The sequence below is a fragment of the Neophocaena asiaeorientalis genome, unplaced genomic scaffold (genome assembly GCF_003031525.2).
Source record: "Neophocaena asiaeorientalis asiaeorientalis breed wild unplaced genomic scaffold, Neophocaena_asiaeorientalis_V1.1 scaffold1, whole genome shotgun sequence".
Taxonomy (NCBI): domain Eukaryota; kingdom Metazoa; phylum Chordata; class Mammalia; order Artiodactyla; family Phocoenidae; genus Neophocaena; species Neophocaena asiaeorientalis.
Genome location: NW_020171981.1, coordinates 2,768,802 through 2,787,938, shown reverse-complemented (window position 1 = coordinate 2,787,938; position 19,137 = coordinate 2,768,802). Strand labels below are relative to the sequence as shown.

General features: G+C 44.6%; 2 protein-coding genes and 5 non-coding genes across 7 annotated transcripts in view; 2 read left to right on the top strand and 5 right to left on the bottom strand.

The window, feature by feature from the left end:
• Positions 1-606: 606 nt before the first annotated feature.
• RPL23 (ribosomal protein L23) lies at positions 607-5,789 on the bottom strand. Its single transcript, XM_024745550.1, has 5 exons — positions 5,706-5,789; positions 5,063-5,146; positions 4,633-4,761; positions 914-1,027; positions 607-806 (listed from the first exon to the last, which is right to left on the bottom strand). The coding sequence occupies exons 1-5, from the start codon at positions 5,716-5,718 to the stop codon at positions 724-726; spliced, it is 423 nt and encodes a 140-aa protein (XP_024601318.1). The 5' UTR covers positions 5,719-5,789; the 3' UTR covers positions 607-723.
• LOC112400592 (small nucleolar RNA SNORA21) lies at positions 4,896-5,031 on the bottom strand. The gene has a single exon (XR_003003433.1). It is a non-coding gene; the product is annotated as a small nucleolar RNA SNORA21 (small nucleolar RNA).
• A 4,983-nt stretch (positions 5,790-10,772) lies between the features above and the next one.
• TRNAC-GCA (transfer RNA cysteine (anticodon GCA)) lies at positions 10,773-10,844 on the bottom strand. Its single transcript has one exon. It is a non-coding gene; the product is annotated as a tRNA-Cys (tRNA).
• Positions 10,845-15,941: 5,097 nt separating this feature from the next.
• Positions 15,942-16,013, top strand: TRNAC-GCA (transfer RNA cysteine (anticodon GCA)). Its single transcript has one exon. It is a non-coding gene; the product is annotated as a tRNA-Cys (tRNA).
• Positions 16,014-17,621: 1,608 nt separating this feature from the next.
• On the bottom strand, positions 17,622-17,693 carry TRNAC-GCA (transfer RNA cysteine (anticodon GCA)). Its single transcript has one exon. It is a non-coding gene; the product is annotated as a tRNA-Cys (tRNA).
• A 311-nt stretch (positions 17,694-18,004) lies between these two features.
• The window catches only part of LASP1 (LIM and SH3 protein 1), a 37,564-nt gene continuing 36,431 nt past the window's right edge, over positions 18,005-19,137 (top strand). The window contains exon 1 of the mRNA XM_024742192.1: positions 18,005-18,216. Coding sequence (XP_024597960.1) covers positions 18,148-18,216 — 69 coding nt within the window. The 5' untranslated portion in view covers positions 18,005-18,147. The remainder of the gene's footprint in view (positions 18,217-19,137) is intronic.
• On the bottom strand, positions 18,499-18,570 carry TRNAC-GCA (transfer RNA cysteine (anticodon GCA)). Its single transcript has one exon. It is a non-coding gene; the product is annotated as a tRNA-Cys (tRNA).

Below are 19,137 nucleotides of genomic sequence, written 5' to 3'. Positions count from 1 at the left end.
TTTTGGCGGTACGCGGGCCTCTCACTGCTGTGGCCTCTCCCGTTGCGGAGCACAGGCTCCGGACGCGCAGGCTCACAGGCCCAGCCGCTCTGCGGCATGTGGGATCTTCCCGGACCAGGGCATGAACCCGTGTCCTCTGCATCGGCAGGCGGACTCTCAACCACTGCGCCACCAGGGAAGCCCTCAAAATACTTTTGATAGCAGAAAACCTGCAGATATTAACAACTTAGTCATCTTCCATGAGAGCAATTATTATGCGGCAGGTTTTATAAATATAAACTCATTTATGTGCCAACTTACCCAAAGGAAACCTGTTAACTGCAGAAGTGCACATATATACGCGTATACCTGGTTCCTACTCACATCACTCCTTGAATTCCATGAGTATTCAGGATCTGACCATACGCTACCTTATCTCAAACACCTTTCTAACTATAAGGCAGTCACCTGGGATAACCCGTCACCAAGCAGTATCTACCACCTGAAATTTATTTTAAGAACTAAAAAACTCAAGTTTTTACAGCAGAAATTGCAAAGTCCCCAAAGTCTGCACGCTGACAGAAGTGCAATGACTGTTTATCTTTTTTTACACATGCCCACAGAAAGTCCGCACTGGGTAGTTTTATTTTACAGAGGGGGTAAAGGTTAGGTGGTGTCAAGAAGAGTGACACGGAGCAAATGATTTTTATTATCATTGTTTTCTTTTACAAACGCACCGAAGCATCACGCAATGCTGCCAGCGTTGGATGCAATCCTGGGCCACAGGTCTGCACATTCCTTTGCAACTGGTCCTGTGATGGCAGAACCTGCATAAAAGAATGATGTGACACGTAAGCTCAAAGGGCCCTTTCCTTGTACTCAAGTTAAATCATCCAATCTCAAAAGCCTAACAATGATGTGCATTCTTTATTACCTTTCATCTCGCCTTTATTGTTTACTATGACCCCTGCATTATCTTCAAAATAAAGAAACACACCATCTTTTCTCCGGTATGACTTTCGTTGTCGAATTACCACTGCTGGATGTACTGAGAGGGGGGAAAAAAAAAGCAGCTGTCATTTAACCTGCCAAGTTCCAGTGCCACCACAAGAAAGCAATTTACACCTTGGCTAGCTCCCCAACATTTCCCATTTGGACAGAATGTATACTCACTAGCTTTTCATTTCCTAAAATCAAGTGTGAAAGACAGTGTAAACACCAATCACCCCTTAAGGAAAGACCTTACTCATTTCAAGTCCAAACTGCCTGCATTTCCTTGCAGGTGTGAATCTGTACTTTGGGAGGACGATTAGCAACACACCAGCAGGAAACTTGCTAAGCACTTTCTATACTTTTCCTCACTTCACCCAAGAGGTGGGTACTATTTAAGATCCTAATGTCAGGACTTCCCAGGTGGTCCAGTGGTTAAGACTCTTTGCTCCCAATGCAGGGGGACTGGGTTCGATCCCTGGTCAGGGACCTAGATCCTGCATGCCGCAAATAGAGATCCCATGTGCCACAATTAAGACCGGGCACAGCCAAATAAATTTTTAAAAGATCCTAATGCCATAGAATCGGGAATGGGACCCTCCTCACACTGAATGAGTGGACAGGCCAAGCTATTAACTCATTATGCAATATTCCATCCCAATTTATATCAAAACTTCCAAGAACAAACCTTGACCTAAGAATTAGCACTTTATGCCTTTCTAACTGCAGGGCACATGTTGTTTTAAGAGCAAAACCTGGAGTTAACCTAAATATCTCAGGACACATGCACAGAACAGAACCATTTTAAATGATTATGTACTTCTGTAACTTTTTAATATGCAAGACAATCATTTGTGAAGCAAAAATGGGTTACGGGAAGGTAATGGTCCCATTTACATTGGAAAGTAGGACATAAAATATTAAAAACGATCATCCCTTGGAGGTCTAAGAGCTGGGTAACTGAAATTCAACTTCTATTTCTTATTTAATTAACTCTAGGTTTAACTTTTTGAGGAAATGTTTTCCAGGGTCATAAGTAACTTTTAAAAACCTTACCTGCTCCCTGGTGGTACAGTGGTTAAGAATCCGCCTGCCAATGTAGGCGACATGGGTTCTGGTCCGGGAAGATCCCACATGCCGTGGAGCAACTAAGCCCGTGCGCCACAACTACTGAGCCCATGCGCTCCAGAGCCCGTGCTCCGCAACAAGGTAAGCCACCACAATGAGAAGCCCGCACGCTGCAACGAAGAGCAGCCCCCCCCGCTCGCCGCAACCAGAGAAAGCCTGCGCGCAGCGACAAAGACCAAACACAGCCAAAAATAAATAAATAAAAATAAAATAAATTTTAAAAACCAAACAAACAAAAAACGCTACCTGCTCCTAAAGTGAACATTTTCCCAGACATTCAAAGCATCTACTGCACTTAGAAGAAAACATGGATTCAAATCCTGACTGACAGTAGCCTGGAGAACTTGAACAAGTTACTTAATCTTCTGGAGTTCAAGTTTTCCTCTTGTAAAGTAGGGATAATAGTTACATTTCCATATTTAATATCAGACACTAGAAATGCAGGATCTTCTAAGGACAGAGATCCTGGCTATCCTTGAAGCAAGTACTATCTATGTACATAGATGGTCTCTGAGTTTTTTATCAATGGGAAACACACTGAGGGACAAATATTGGCTGAGACCCTCCTCTGTTGGACCCTCATCTACTTAGAACAATTTAAATTCTCACAAATGCATCCAGCAAATAAATAAGGCCACATGAATACAGGACTCTGGATTTCCAGTCCTGCAGTCCTGCTCCTTTCCACATTTCTGTATGTTATAATTAAGTCTAAGGCCAGGAGATGTAGCTGATCCTTGAAAAATGAAGGGTTAGGGGCGCCAGCCCTGTGCAGTCTAAGATCCATGTGTAACTTATAGTTGACCCTCTGCATCCACTGATTCAACCAATCTCAGATAGCGTAGTACAGTAATATACTGTGGGGGAAAAAAAAAATCTGTAAATGGACGCATGCAGTCCAAACCCACGTTGCTCGTTGTTCAAGGGCCAACTGTATTCATTTAGAAGAAACAAGGACCAAAGAAAAAATTAAGAGTTGGGAAGTCAGAACTATTTTTAAAACCATGAGTATCCTCTGGTCTGTCCCACAACTGACTGAGACAGACAGCACACACCCGGCTGCCACCTCTCCCACAGTGATGGACAATTGTTCTGCCCTTCCCTGACTGCTCCCCAGGCCACACACCGGACCCAGCAAGTGTTCTAAGAGGAAAGCCTGTCTAGTTGCATGCTGATCCCAATCAACACATTGATTTATCAATGCTTAAGCACAATGCTTATGCCTTGCCTACCAAGCCCCCAAGTGAATATTAGAGGTCAACAAAGTAAGATTTCTGACCAAAAGGCTAAACACCTGGGGATAGAGTAGGATACAGACCTTCAAAGAGTAACTGTGATACATGGCTGAGACCTGTCACACGTGTACTGCACATTAAGAGGACTTCTCAGGAAAAGCAAAACATCCCAGGCCAGAGACAAACTAAGCAGGCACAGGAGAAAAGTTCAGGAGCTGGAAACTCAAGTACACTGAGTATCAGAAGCTCTGAAGTCAGTCAAGTCAGAAGTGTCTGAGGCCCCCCTCTAACCCACACATCTAGTAGGAAAACTTTTGGGGGTTGTCCACGATTAAGCAATGAGCAGCTCCCTGTTTTAGTTTCTACCAGAAGACATTTAGAAGCAACCATGCCAAACTTTTGACAAGTCACAACCCTGAGTTAATCTAATCTATGTATAATTATTCCTTTTCAAATTAGTAGTTCCTGAAAAGGAAACTTGCCTGAGGTGACTTAAGTCTTAAGGCTGTGATCTCACCTGGTACCACCATGTTCATTTGTAGCCAAGGAGTCAGCAATTAATTAAAGACCTGCTCTCATAGAAGAGACAACCCTAGTAGGGGGCACAGCAAAAATCTGAGGCACAAAGGAAGGGATTTAAGTTGGAACAAAAAAACCAAGAACTAAAAGGAGAGCTGGGGAAAGAACTACGTGGATGGACTGTAAATCCCAGAAGGACAGAGCTTTTGTTTCTATAGGTATAAATATGTGAGGTGGTCTGTTAACTATCGGCTGAACTTGCTGGGGGAAATGGCAGGGTAAATATGAAAAGCCCCTAGCTTACGATGGAAGCCAACTAAGAACTTAACTGGGGGTGGGGTGGCGGTGGTGGATGAATTGGGAGATGGGGATTGACATACATATACTATCAATACTATGTGAAAAATAGATAACTAATGAGAATAACTAATGAACTGTACAGCACAGGGAACTCCACTCAATGCTCTGCGGTGACCTAAATTGGAAGGAAATCCAAAAAAGAGGGGATATATGTATACGTATAGCTGATTCACTTTGCTGTGCAGTAGAAACTAACACAACATTGTAAATAAAGCAACTATACGCCAATAAAAATAAAAGAACGGTCTTTTAAGACAGCAAGAATAGAACTTCAACTGCAGATTAACTCACACTGCCTCTCAAAGAAAATCAAGCTTTAAGAGGCCCTGAGAATGGTAAAACTACTGTTCTATTTTCCAACAGAGGGAGAAGTCCTTCAACTGTCCACAGACCAAAAGGAGGATTTGGTCTCTCTACTGACCCTTCTTTCTGAGCTCTGGTTTGCCTTTCTTGACTGTGGCCATCATCATGTCACTCACACCAGCAGCAGGAAGTCTACTCAGTCGTCCCTTGATCCCCTTCACAGAGATGATATACAGATTTTTGGCTCCTATACAAGGAAGTAAACAACAACAAAAAGGTTTTTTTGAGAGCCTGTTAGGCAGTTCTGCATTTCTCCAACACCTCCAAGGCCTCCCCCTCCACACACACTCCCAAGAAGTTAGTCTTCCCCCAGGTGGAACACCTTGTCACACCACCGATTGAAGCAAAACAACACAACATGCTGCCGCTTCACCCAAAAGCGGTGTTTTCACTCTTCCCTTTCTTGACGGCTCAATGGGTCATTAGCAAAAGGCCCACTGAGTGCTTTTAAAAGGGGCAGTTTGGCAGAGTGCAGCCGAAGGTCTCACCTGTGTTGTCAGCACAGTTGATCACGGCTCCAACCGGAAGACCCAAGGAAATCCGGAATTTCGCACCAGAGGACCCACCACGTCCTGTAAGTAAGAAGGGAATCAGGAGAGGTCCCTTCACATTCTTAAGCTATATATTCATTCGCCATGTGCTTCGGCGAGCGGTACACCGTAGTTTCGCTCTCTCTAGGACTCCTTATCCCCTCCCCATGTGCCACCCAGTTCTCAAGGCAAATAGCCAATTCCTCACTCTTAGCACGTTACATTGAGATTAAGGGACCAGGACGACTCAATTCTCGATCCAACGTTTGCACCACGTAGTTCTTCCTACAAGGCGGGAGACCGCACAAGTCGCCCACTCTGGGGATTAAGCCAGTCCAACTCCAACCCCATTACTGAAGCGCTAGGCGCGGAGTGAACCCGCGGGATTCAGCCAAGAATCACGACTGGATCCTGCGAACTCAACCCTCCAGGCCCTCCCGTCACTTTCGGGGGCTCTCCCGGTGCTCTCGCGGTGTCCCTCCCCTCCCTCTCCGGCCCGGAGCAGAGCAAAGCGTCCCAGCTGTCCATGGCCGCCGTTCCCGGCGAGGCCAGCAGCTACCTCGCGACAGATGGCGAAGGATCTCCCAAAGCCAAAAATTACCTCGCTTCGACATCTTGAACGCCGGAAAGTGACAAAAAGGAAGTAAGAATGAAGGCCACGGAGCTCTCAACTCCAAGGCCCCGCCCAACGTGGTCACGTGACCCTGTGTTTGTTCAATCCGCTTCTCTTCCCCAGGGCGCGGTCTTATTACGTCACAAATCCTGGACATAGCGTAGAACTCTCGCTGTGAAGTGGGCGGAGGAGTGGTTGAGGGCTGCAGGGAGTCCGTGGTACCCAGTACGCCGAATACGAACTCGAAAGTAGTTGTTTGGGACACAGAAAGATTGGTTTAATTTATCGGAAAACCTCTCTGAGCAATAAGTATGTGCCAGGGACTTCGATGGACGCTAGAGGTTCAGAAATGATTAAACGGTCTGTGCTGTATAGGGGCCTCCAAAGAACACACGGCGTCGGGGGCTAGAGGGAAAGAGTTCGAAACGGTTTCGTTAGGTTGTGATATAACTGAGAAGTACCATTATAGCGCTACAGATAATTCCATATGTGTGTGCTTGGTCCCATACCCATCTGTATTTTAGATATCTTTATTCATTACTCTTTTCACTGCTTCAGCTTCTCCCATTCTTCGGACTTCTTTCTGTCGATATATTCATTCAAATATTTATTAAACGATTACTTTATGCCAGATCCTGTTCTGGGCATACGCTAGACTACATGAGAGAACAAAACAGATCAACATTCATGCCCTGTGGAGCTTACATTCAGCCAGGGTGTTGGTGAAGGTGGATATTAGATACTAAGCCATAGACGTAGTAATTGCAGTATATAGTATGTTAGATGGTGATAAGTACTATGAAAACAAAAGTAGAAAAAAGTAAGAGGGATCTGGAAGTGGGAGGAGAGGCAGATTGCATTTCAAAATAGAATGATCAGTGTGGGCTTCATGGAAGAAGTTGACATTAGTGCAAAGATTTTTAAGGTGAGGGAGCTAGCAATATGACTGTCTAGGGAAGAGCAGTCCAGATAGAGTCATCAACCATTGAAAGACCCTAAGGTGGGATTGTGCCTGAACAATGTGAGGACTAGCAAAGAAGCCAGGAGTGACTGGACAGAGTAAGTGAAGGAAAGAGTAGTAGGACAGAAGGTCAGAAGTAATGGAATTGGATCATTAGAGCTTTGTACACTGCTATGGACTTTGACATTTACAGACTGAAATAGGAAAACAATGAGTCATAAGCAGAGGAGGGACATGATCTGACTAATGTGTCAGAAGGATCACTCTATTTGAGACTAGGCTGTGGGAGGGAACACAAAGATACAATAAGGTGATCTATTGGGGAGCTCTTGCAGTAACTCAGGAGAGAAATGATGGTGGTTTAGACTAAAGAGGTAGCAATAGAAGTAATGTGATGTGATCAGATTCTGGATATGTTTTGGAGGTAGAGCCAACAAAATGTGGGGTGCAAAAGAAAGAGAAGAAAATGTTTCCAAGGCTTTAGTTCTGAGCAAGTGGAAGATGGCATTGCCATCAACTGAGATGGGGAAAGCTATGGGAGGAACAGGTTTGGGGGTATGAGTATGAGTTCAGTTTTGGATATGTTGAGTTACATGTCTGTTAGACAACCAAAAGAGATTTAAATAGCAAGTTGGACATATTAGCCTGGAGTTCCAGAAAGAGGGAGATATAAATGTGGCAGTCATCAGCATATATGTATATTTAAAGACATGATAGTGGATGAGTTCACAAAGAAGCGAGGGTAAATAAAAAAGACCATGGGCTAAGCTCTGGGGTACTTCAACATTAAGAGGTCTATAAATCTACACATTTATAAATTTCTCTTATCACTCTCAAATCCTTCACTTGCTCCTGCCAGTTTCTCTAGTTACCAGTTTTTCTCTCTCCTTCACTTCTCAGCCAAATTCCATGTGTTTCTGAATATATGATTTCATTATCATATTTGTCTCTGTTGATAAATGAAACTAGCATCCATCCAGGTGTCCCTCTGGGATTTCTGTCCATTTCTCTTCAGTCTGCCTTCTCAATGTCTCTCAAATATATCCACTTCTCTCCATCTCCTCTGCTAATGCTCTGGACCTAGTCACCTCCATCTCTTGCCTAAACTATTTCTGAAGCTTCCCAACATGTCCCTTGACCTCTATTTCTCCCCCCTCCATCCACTCACTCTTCATACAATGGCCAGAAATAATTTTTCAGAAATGTAAACATTACTATGTCACTCTCCTGAAAATCCTCCAATGGTTTCTGTACTCTCAGAATCAAAGTTAAAATCCATATCACAGCCTACTAGGCCCTGATCATTGTCCTACCTCTTAACCTCATCTTGCACTGTGCTCTGTCTTGCTCTGCAGGGTTGACGTTTTGGTGCCAGATACCATCCATGCTCCTGAATACCCATAGGCCTCACACATGCTTGGAATACTCTACCCTGCCTACCTGTATCATGTATTTCACGTGTACTGATTTTTCAGATATCAGCTTAAATATCTTTTCCTTAGGGAAATTCTACCCTGACCTCTTTTACATAGTATTTTTCCTTCTTACTGTTTATTTCAATTCTTCAATATATATTTGATGACTTTGTTGAATAACGATCTCCCCCAACTAGTCTATATGCTCCATTAAAGGCTGAGTCCATGTTCTCCTTTGTGTTCAGTGGTATATCCCCAGCATTCAGCATAGGGCCTGGCTCAGTAAATACATGCTGAGTGATTGAAGAAGTCTATCTCTATAGTAGACAAATGAAGAAGTCTACCTCTATGGTCTCCATACGTCAGCATCCTTGTGTGAAGGAATTTTTATTCATCTATGGCAAAATTAGAAATATTTGGAAAACAGTGTTTCTTATAAAGCTCCATTTGCTCAATTTAAAGGACTGCCTATTATTCTGGGATTATCTTCTTTCATCTTTCTTGTTAAAAATGTTCCTTTCGGGCTTCCCTGGTGGCGCAGTGGTTGAGAGTCCACCTTCCGATGTAGGGGACACGGGTTTGTGCCCCGGTTCGGGAAGATCTCACATGCCGCGGAGTGGCTGGTCCCGTGAGCCATGGCCGCTGAGCCTGGGCGTCTGGAGCCTGTGCTCCGCAACGGGAGAGGTCACAACAGTAAGAGGCCTGCGTACCGCAAAAAAAAAAAATTTAAAAATGTTCCTATGTCAACTGTCAACTTTCTACCATCCCAACACTGCCCTTTTTTTTCTCTTTGTAATTTCAGTGGTCCATGAAAACCAAAGGTCTGGGAATGATCTGTCTCTATTTCCTTACTTCCTGCATGCACATGTTCCTTGAACCCCTGTAGTGTAGTTTATGTCCTCACTGCATGACTGAAATTATACTAGAAATTATATATACTGAAAAATTATACTAGAAAGGTCACCATGACCTACTCTTTCCAAAATCCAAGGACCCTCCTCAGTCTTCATCTTACTTGACCTCACAACGTTTCACACTGGGGCCCTTCCCATCTTCTTGACACTCTTCACCCATGGTTTCCATGATGCTAATAATAATAGAAATTACTATTTTTGGAGTGCTACTAAGTACCAGTCATTGAGTCAAGCATTTTACAGGAATGTGACTTCTTGAATCCGCCCCACAACCCTGTGATTTAGGTATTATTCTTCTCATTTTCAGATGAGAAAACTGAGAAATAGAAAAGTTAAGCCATGTGTCCAAGATCACACAGATCATGAAAGGTAGAGATGGAATGGCACCCTGAGTCTGGCTGATTCCAAAGCACAGACTCTAAGCCACTCTGTTGTATTGCTCTTTCCTCCTTACTCATTGTCCCTTCTCAGTGTATTTCCCTGAGTGATCACATCACCCAGTAGCTTCCATTACCATCAATATGCTGAGAACTCCCAAGTCTGTATCTCCAGCCCAGACATTTCTGCTTAGCTCTAGCCAATGTATGGAACCAATGACTGGGACACCTCCACCCCACAGGCACTTCCAACGTGACATCCAAAGCCGAAATCATGATTTTCCCAGAAATTTTGCTTTTCTGCCTATATTAGTTGTCTTGGTTGGTGCTACTGATTTTTCTGTCCATGCATCTAAAAGTCTGCCCTTGGTTCAAAGCTATTGCAACAGCCTCCAAATGGTCTGACCATAACCTCTGAGTTGCTTAAAAGCCTGTACTGGCCCTCTAGTGCCTGTGGAATAAAGTCCAAGCTCCTTAGCATGGCATTGGAGTCTCTTCCTGAAATGGCTTACCTTCTCCCTGGACTCATCTCCCATCACCTCGCCTCTTACACTTCGCACTCCAGAAACACCAAACTGCTTAGGATTTCAGGACTCTTTCTTGCTTTATCCACTACGTGTTCTTCAAAACTCTTTTTGATGTCATGTATTTTTGAACAAGCCATCTCTTCCCTGTGCCATTTCACAACCCCAGCATGCTCTTCCCCAAACCACCTCTTTACTTAGAGCAGTCGTTCTCAAATATCTTTATCTGAATATTCTTGACATTTTTAAGGTATTGAGAACTCCAAAAAGGTTTTGTTTATACAGTTATATCTATTGACATTTACCAGATTAGAAATTTAAATTGTGAAATGTTTAAGGTAATAAATCCACTGCCTGTTAAAAGACATAACATTTTAAAATGAAAAAGAACTGTATTTAAATTTTTAAAATAATGAGAAGAGTAGCTTTGCTTTACGTTCTTTTAGAAATCCCTTTAATATCTGGCTTAATGAAAGACAGCTGGATTTTCATGTTTCCACATTTAGTCTGTTGTGACATCATGTAGCCTCTGGAAAGTTCCACTGTACTCATGAATGGATAAGAATGAAACAGGTAACGAAGTATGAAATAAATTCTTTTTTCCTACGTAGAAAGTGTCTCACAGGCAGACCTCCAAGAATTCAACTCCCAAACCACAGACTGGGAACCATTGACGTAGAGACAGAGAACACAGGAAATTCCTTTGCGCGTTGACCTCATTGGAATATAAAATCTACGATGCTGTAGTTTATTACTTTTTGTATTCCCAGAAAACACTCAAGAATGACCAAATATTCGCTTAGTTAGTACCACCTTTCTTTTGTACCGTCTTTGGGATGATTTAAGGTTTAAAAGGGAAGCACAAGGGGGCACCCGGATTTGAACCGGGGACCTCTTGATCTGCAGTCAAATGCTCTACCCCTGAGCTATACCCCCTCTGCTGGCAAGTAGGAGATTACAGCTTATTTGTAGTGTTTACTGACCAGACAGTGCATTGGTGACTAACAGTAGTTTGATATGTATGACCAATTGCTTCAGGTTTCCTGGGGTAATGCTAAAGAACCAAGAGAAAAGGCAATTCGCACCCAGGTGGTAGAAGGGGAGGGCGAAGTCCAGTCTGAGCTGAGCTTGAAGGTCCCGTGGGGTGTGCGATGGGATTTCTCTCCTTCAACAACAACAACCTCTTGTACCTCTGGCATCTTGGAATTCTTTAAGTCTAATTTCCATTCTCTCTGCCTGCACCCCGAGCTGCACTGGATCCCCAGCCTGTGCTTTGCACGGGAGAGGAAGTGCTTCCCTTGTCCTTCCCAAGACACCCCTGCTCTTGTACCAGACGTGCCCGCAGTATCTCCATTCTCTCCAGCACCTTCAGTCTCTTCCACTCGCTTGGCTCCTTCAAACATCAACAGGCTTTCCCTAGACTGGAAAATCTTCCCTTTATCTGTTATCACCTGTCCATTTCTTCTTTCTCACTACCAATTTTTAAGAAAGTCTGTGACTTCATTTCTCTCCTTATCAATAACCTATCTCCATAGTTCTGTTACTCTCTACATTTACTCTCTCGACTGTCAGGTATTTTTTTCCCCTTGGAGTATGTACCTTGTTTCTCCAACTAGACTGTAAGTTCCTTGAGGGCAGGGATCATGTTGCATTTCTTTTTGTATTCCCCACAGTGGCACAGTGCCTGGTTCACTATAAGCCCTGGGTGGTACCTATCAGCCAAACCTAATTAAACTCAACTGTGGCATTCTACCAAGCTTGCACCCAAGCAGCGAAATGTTGTTAGGGGAGGGCTCAGAAATCTGGGTCGCTCCACCAATCTCAGACAGTCTCCCTGTTTATTACTCTTCCACCACTGACTGACTAGGTTCACTTTCTCACACTCCAAAATGACTATTTCACATACGTTCTCCAGTCTCAAACCTTCTACACCTTATCTTTCCTCCTCAGAGAGTGCTGAAGAGCTGGCCTCTTCCTTTCTGGAGAAATTCAGAATCAGTCAGGAACAGGGTTGTGCTGATAAATGGCTGACGACTGGCTCCGGGGGACCTGATTTTTAGCATTTGCCAATTCCCGTAGTGCAAATTCGCCCACCTGTTAATTTCCAGTGAAGTCAACTGGCTTTAAAAATTCCTGAAAATTTAACAATTGGTTCTCACAAGCCAGTATGAGTCGAATCTAGCGCACTTCTGGGATTGACTCCCTCTTTCACCAGCTACCAATTATACACTGACAACTCCCCAAATTATGTTTCCAACCTAGACATTTCCCTGAACTTCAGAATTAACTGGATCTCCACCTGCATACTTAACATCTCCACTTAAATGTCTACAGGGCACCTCAAACTTAGCATATTGATCTCACACTAGAATGTGAAGTCTATGAGGATAGGAGGTTGTACTTTATTATGTTCTGTTTCAGAGCTTTAAAAAGAAACACTTGAGGGGTTGTTTCTGTTCTTGTTTTCCCTAAACTTACTCCTTTCTCAGTTCTTTATCTCAGGAAACCACATCCACCCAGATAGTGAAGACAAAAAAGAAGAGTTATTCTTTTTTAAAAAATTATTTTATTAAAGTATAGTTGGAGAATTAAAAGGAGTGGGTGTCGGAGGCAGAGGTTCTGAAGTTCACGACTCCTAGAAGGGAAAGGGAATGAAAGGCTCTCGGTGAAGAAGGACTCCTCAGAGTCTTTCTATCCTGATGACAGCGTGACTCTTTCCAGAGAGCATCAGTGACAGCTCTGGAATGTCTAGGGAGAGGAAGGGCTTAGTGACCAGAGTCTGCTGGCAGTACAGGATCCTAGGTCCAGAACCCTTCAGATCAACTTACCAATAAGTTCACTATGTAAAACAGTTAAATTTGGTTCAAATGGTGAAGGATGAGAGTTATTCCAACCTGGCAACACTCCCTACCCCCATTCCCCCCCTCTCTACAGGAGAGGCTCCAGGGAGTGCTTTGAAAACCATTGGAAAAATTCTCCTCATAAATGACTTGAAATGCCATGTCTGTAATATGCTCATTAAATTTTTTTACCCATTCCAATTATTTTTCTGCCCATCTCATACTTTAATTAACTTAGAGCCTAAGAGCTTTGTAATATAACAAAGGAAGACACTGTAATGTCTAATAAGTAAAATAACAACATGTTTTTTTGGGGGGCCCAGCGTATTAGTGTATTTCTTTAAAATAATGTCTACTATTGGCAAGATTTGACTAGATACCTTCAACATAGAGATTCACTTGGTAAAACTATATATTGATCAATCAATCAATAAATAAATATAGTTGATGTACAATTTTGTGTTAGTTTCAGGTGTACAGCAAAGTGATCCAGTTATACATATATTTTAATATATTTTTTCACATTCTTTTCCATTATGGTTTATTACAGGATACTGAATATAGTTCCCTGTGTTACACAGTAGGACCTTGTTGTTTATCCATTCTATATATAATAGTTTGCATCTGCTAATCCTAAACTCCCAAGCCATCCCTCCCCCGCCCCTTGGGCAACCACAAGTCTGTTCTCTACGTCTGTGAGTCTGCTTCTGTTTCCTAGGTAAGTTCATTTGTGTCATATTTTAGATTCCACAAATAAGTGATATCATATGGTATTCGTCTTTCTGTTTCTGATTTTACTTAGTATGGTAATCTCTAGGTCCATCCATGTTGCTGCAAATGGCATTATTTCATTCTTTTTTATGGCTGAGTAGTATTCTATTGTATATATGTACCACATCTTCTTTATCCAGTCATCTGTCGATGGACATTTAGGTTGTTTCCATGTCTTGGCTATTGTGAATAGTGCTGCTATGAACACAGGGGTGCATGTGTCTTTTTGAATTATAGCTTTGTCCAGATATATGCCCAGGGGTGGGATTGCTGGATCATATGGCAACTCTATTTTTAGTTTTTTGAGGCACCTCCATACTGTTTTTCATAGTGGCTGCAGCAATTTACTTTCCCACCAACAGTGACTCTAAAGAAGAGTAATTCTTGATTCTTCTCTTTCCCTCATCTTTCTCAAGCCATCCAGTGTACAGGAAGGACATGGCTCCCCTGCCATGGTCAATCTGGATGCCTGCTCTCCTCTCTAGTTCTGCTGTTGCCCCTGTGATAAGCTAAAAAATGGGCCTCCAAATATGTCCACATCCCAAGGCCCTTGTGAATATGTTACCTTACATAATAAAAGGGACTTTCTAGATGTGATTAAGGGTCTTGGGGTGGGGACATTATCCTGGATTATCTGAGTAATTAGAAGAGTCCTTATAAGAGGGAGGCAGGAGGATCAGAGTCAGAGAGGGAGAGACGTGAGGATAGGAGCAGAGATCAGAAGGTGAGGAGATGCAACCCTGGCTATGAAGATGGAGGAAGGGGCCATGAGCCAAGAAATGCTGGCGGACTCTACAACCTACAAAAGTCAAGGAAACTGATTCTACTCTAAAACCTCCAGAAGAAATGCGGGCATACCAGCACCTTGATTTTAGTCCAGTAAAATTGATTTTGGAATTCTGACCTCCAGAACTGTAAGGTAATAATACATTTGTGTTGTTTTAAGCAAATAAGTATGTGGTAATTTGTTACAGCAGCAACAGGAAACGAATACGTCACTGTCGTCTCAGACATCGCTACCATCTCTCACTTGCACTGTTGCAATAGAATCCTACCTAACCTTTCTCTCTCTCTTTTTAAAAATTTTATTGTGTCCACTTTTCTTCTTTTCCTTTATTGTGGTAAGAACACTTAACATGAGATCTACCCTCTTAACAGATTTTTAAGTGTACAATACAATGCTGTTAACTATAGGCACGGCGTTCAACAGCAGCTCTCTAAGACGTATTCATGTTGTATAACTGAAACTGTGTACGCATTGATTAGCAACTCCCAATTTCTCTCTCCTCATCCCTGGCGACCACCATTCTACTCTCTGCTTCTATAAGTTTGATTGTTTTAGGTACCTCATGTAAGTAGAATCATGCAGTATTTGCCTTTCTATGATTGGCTTATTTCACTTAGCATAATGTCCCGTTGTTGCATACTGCAAAATTTCCTTCTTTTTAAGGCTGAATAGTATTCCATTGTATGTATTCTCTGTTTCTATTCTTCACTCCCTGTAAATCTCCCCCACAATAGCGTGAATGATGATTTCCAGTCCCTCTGCTCAAAACTGTCCAACGGCTGGCTTTTCATCCATTTGGAATAAAATCCAAACTCCTTGCTTGGGCCTATAAGGATCTCTGGCTACTTCTCCAGCTCTCTTGAATCACTCTCCCCTGTTTCATGTTCCTCCAGCTACTCTGGCCCTAGGGCCTTTGCAGTGGCCATTTCCTTTAGCTGGAATGCCTGCCCCTGACAGATGGGCTGGGCAAATGGCTGTCTCTTTCATATCATTCACATCTTAACTCCAAACTCACCTGCAAAGAAAAGTTTTCCATGACTATCCACCTTGAAATACCCCCCTGGACCTCCCTAAGACACCGTCTTGTTTTTCATTTTAGTCACTTCCCTTATTACTACTGGGCATTTCCTTGTTTATTCATTTGTTCATTTGTTTCTATTCTGACTCCACTAGATTTTAAACTCAGTGAGACTGAGAACCTGTGTGTCTTTCTATTTGAAAGTATGTTCTGCACTTAGAGTGGGGCACATAGTACTTGCTCCATAAAAAGAGAGAGAGACCACTAGAGATACAGCCCAGGAAAGTCTCTCAGTGGAGATGTCTGTTCAGCTGGTGTTTGCATTCTTTTTAGAGAGACCAGGGGAAAGGATTCTCTATTCAGTTTTGCAAGAAGCTCTTCTCTGACTTCTTAGGGTGAAGAGATGAGTGGGATTGTGGATAAAGAATTGAACCTAGGAAAGGCTGATTGGTACCTAAGTTCACATGTTTTCAAAATTCCACGTTTTTAGTTAGTCTTTTTAAACTCGTTATTACTAAATTCAGTATCATGTAACAAGAAGAAACTATTTTGGATATTTTCAGAAGGAAAAATTTGGAATGGATTTAAAAAGAATTTACCAATATTCTGGGTGTAGAGGGGGTATAGCTCAGTGGTAGAGCATTTGACTGCAGATCAAGAGGTCCCCGGTTCAAATCCGGGTGCCCCCTTGTCTACCTGTCTGTTTTTCACAGACACTCAGGTTAACCCCGAATAACTCAGGAGTCTGAGGTTTCTGAATCCACGATCCAAAGAGGATCCTCTTGCACCTGGTGAATTTTTTCTCTCCCCAGAAGTCGCACAGGGGTGACTCTACCATGTTTCAACTGAATACTCCCACTCAGTGGCAAGAAGCCTGAGCAGGCAGAAAGAAGGGTGAGACCATTCCAGTCCCTGAGACCCTTCAAGACTTATTGGTTTAATGTTAATTACAGTTTCTTTGCGGGGTGGGTGGGTGATGGAATGTTGGGGCGGGGCAATATTATTTTGCCTAGTTCATACTCTGACCAGGCAGATTAGAAGAGAATCCAAGTTCAGAAGGTTTATATAGTGGCGAAGTTTAATGGGACACAGCATAGATGTAAGAAGGACGGTGAAAAGTGGATAGCTTTCTCCTTCTTTATATGAGTTCAAAGGCAGGGCTTTGGCCCGTTACACCTACAGGTGGTGAGATTGAGGACTGGTGTCCAGGAAAGGGGTGAAAAATTAGTTATTTCTCGGGTCTGGGCTTTGCACCGCACAGCAGATCTGTTTAATCGCCATGTCCAGCTTCGCGACGCATCGCACAGTAATGGGAGCCGTGGGGAAAAAATGCATTCGAGTAGTATTCCCCTGGGGCCCCGAGGGCTGACACAACCAAATTCCGAGTTTAAAATATCACAACCGCCTCCTGTCTGAAGAAGCATGCCTCTCCCACTATCCTTTCTTTTTCCTTTTTTTGGGCAAAACCTAGTCGAGAGGCCTTGCTCCCTTCTCGTTTTCCTCGGATCCAACAGTGATACTGTCAGTCACGCAGCCAATAGATATCTGTCCCCGTCTTTAGGTTATGAAACTTGATGGCCTTTTATTATTTGTTCAGTGGTTCTCAAAGTGTGGTCCAGCAGCATCAGCATTCCCTGGGAACTTGTTAAAAACGCACATTCTCGGGGTCCCACTCCAGGCCAAGAGAATCAGAAACCGGGAGGTGCTTTAACAAACTCTCCAGGTAATTCTGACGCAAGCTCAAGTTTGAGAAGCACTACATTAGTTTATATCAGTTTACATCCGGATGTAACTTTATTTTTGTAAATGAACTTTTGGGTCGGCATTGGCCATTTCCACGTTCTCGAAGTGCTTTCACTCTGCTGGTGGCATGAGCAATAGGGAAAGGTGAACACGGCATGCGCCTGTCACCTGTAATGAAGAAAGTTTAAGTTGGAGAAAGTCTGTGTCTGTGGGTTTCCTTCCCTTGACCCAGCCCCACCCAAAACTGAACACGAACTTGGGGGAGTCTTATCTCTTGAACCAGCTCCTGGAACTGCCTGACACCCCTGAGGCTGCCAGCGGATACCGCTGGCGTGGGTAGTGGGGACCTGCAGCTTTTGTATCTGATTTGTGCCTGTACCCACTCCCTCCTCCTGCGGAGTACGAAATAAAGCCGAAAGCTTTCCGTTACGGTTGGAAAATGAGGAAGGAATTTTTAAATAGCTTTTCTCTGCTTTCTTTAACCTAGAACCCAAGGTTAAAATATGAGTCAAGAATGAATTATATTAGTTACATAAGTTTAGGAAAAAGCTTCGAGGGGGCACCCGGATTTGAACCAGGGACCTCTTGATCTGCAGTCAAATGCTCTACCACTGAGCTATACCCCCACGCCGTCTTTGGGCTTGGATACTGCTCTTTTGGGCGTTAAGTCAACGCTACACCAAAGGTGGAGGGTAAGGATATGGAGAAAGGAACGAAAGAGGAAAAGGGGCCAAGCAGAAAGCAGAAGGCCCCCGGATCCGGGGAACCACAGGAAAGCTGCACGGCAGAGGCGCGGGGAAGGAAAACCTAACTCGAGCTGCGAGGCGCTGAGTCCTGGCGGGAGGGACTGGTTCCGCCCTACAAATGTGGGAAAGGATGTTACAGGGGAAGGCTAATGGGGGCGGAGCAGGGGCTTCCCGTTCGGTCCGCTGCGGAGGCGGAGGCCAGTTCCCTAGCTCCAGCCGCCGTCGCCGTCGCCGTCTCCTGTGCAGTTGCAGCCTCGGCCGTCTCCCGCCAGCTCGCTGCGGGGAAAGAACGTGCGCGAGCTCCGGCGTCCCCGCCCTAGCCTTTCCCGGAGCCATGAATCCCAACTGCGCCCGGTGCGGCAAGATCGTGTACCCTACGGAGAAGGTGAACTGTCTGGATAAGGTAAGACGCGGGACCCGGAGGCGCGTCTTTGCAATCCCCGAACAGTGCTCCAGATCGGGGGAGGAGAGCGGGGCTGGGTCTATGCCGCCTCATCCCCGCGATCCTGGGAGGAGGGAGGGAGGGAGGGCGGTGTCGTGGGGTGTGGGGACAGACCCCAGTCTGGAAACCAGGAGATCGGGGCAAGGCAAGGAGTCCACGCGTGGCGGGCAGCCACTACTGGAGAAGAGTGGGCTCTGTGCCCAGGGGTTGGGAGGACGCGGGTGGAGTAGGGAAGCCAGTTCGAGGGGGCACCCGGATTTGAACCAGGGACCTCTTGATCTGCAGTCAAATGCTCTACCACTGAGCTATACCCCCACGCCGTCTTTGGGCTTGGATACTGCTCTTTTGGGCGTTAAGTCAACGCTACACCAAAGGTGGAGGGTAAGGATATGGAGAAAGGAACGAAAGAGGAAAAGGGGCCAAGCAGAAAGCAGAAGGCCCCCGGATCCGGGGAACCACAGGAAAGCTGCACGGCAGAGGCGCGGGGAAGGAAAACCTAACTCGAGCTGCGAGGCGCTGAGTCCTGGCGGGAGGGACTGGTTCCGCCCTACAAATGTGGGAAAGGATGTTACAGGGGAAGGCTAATGGGGGCGGAGCAGGGGCTTCCCGTTCGGTCCGCAGGTTCTCGCCGGGTACCAACGGGTGCAAAGGAAGTCTCCAAATCTGGAGAATCTGATTTGGTGTTCGGGTGGGCTCAAACCCCACCCTGGAGGGGTGCGAGGGGTTTGCCCGCCTCCTGCAGCCCAGACGCCCAGATGTGCAGCCAGATCGGCTCCGCCCCGCCGGAAGTACCCTGGGCAAGGTCGTCTGTCCGCGCCTAGCCTCCGGGCCTATCTCTCCAGGGCTCCTTCTCATTGGGAGCTCACCTAGGCGCGTACCCCC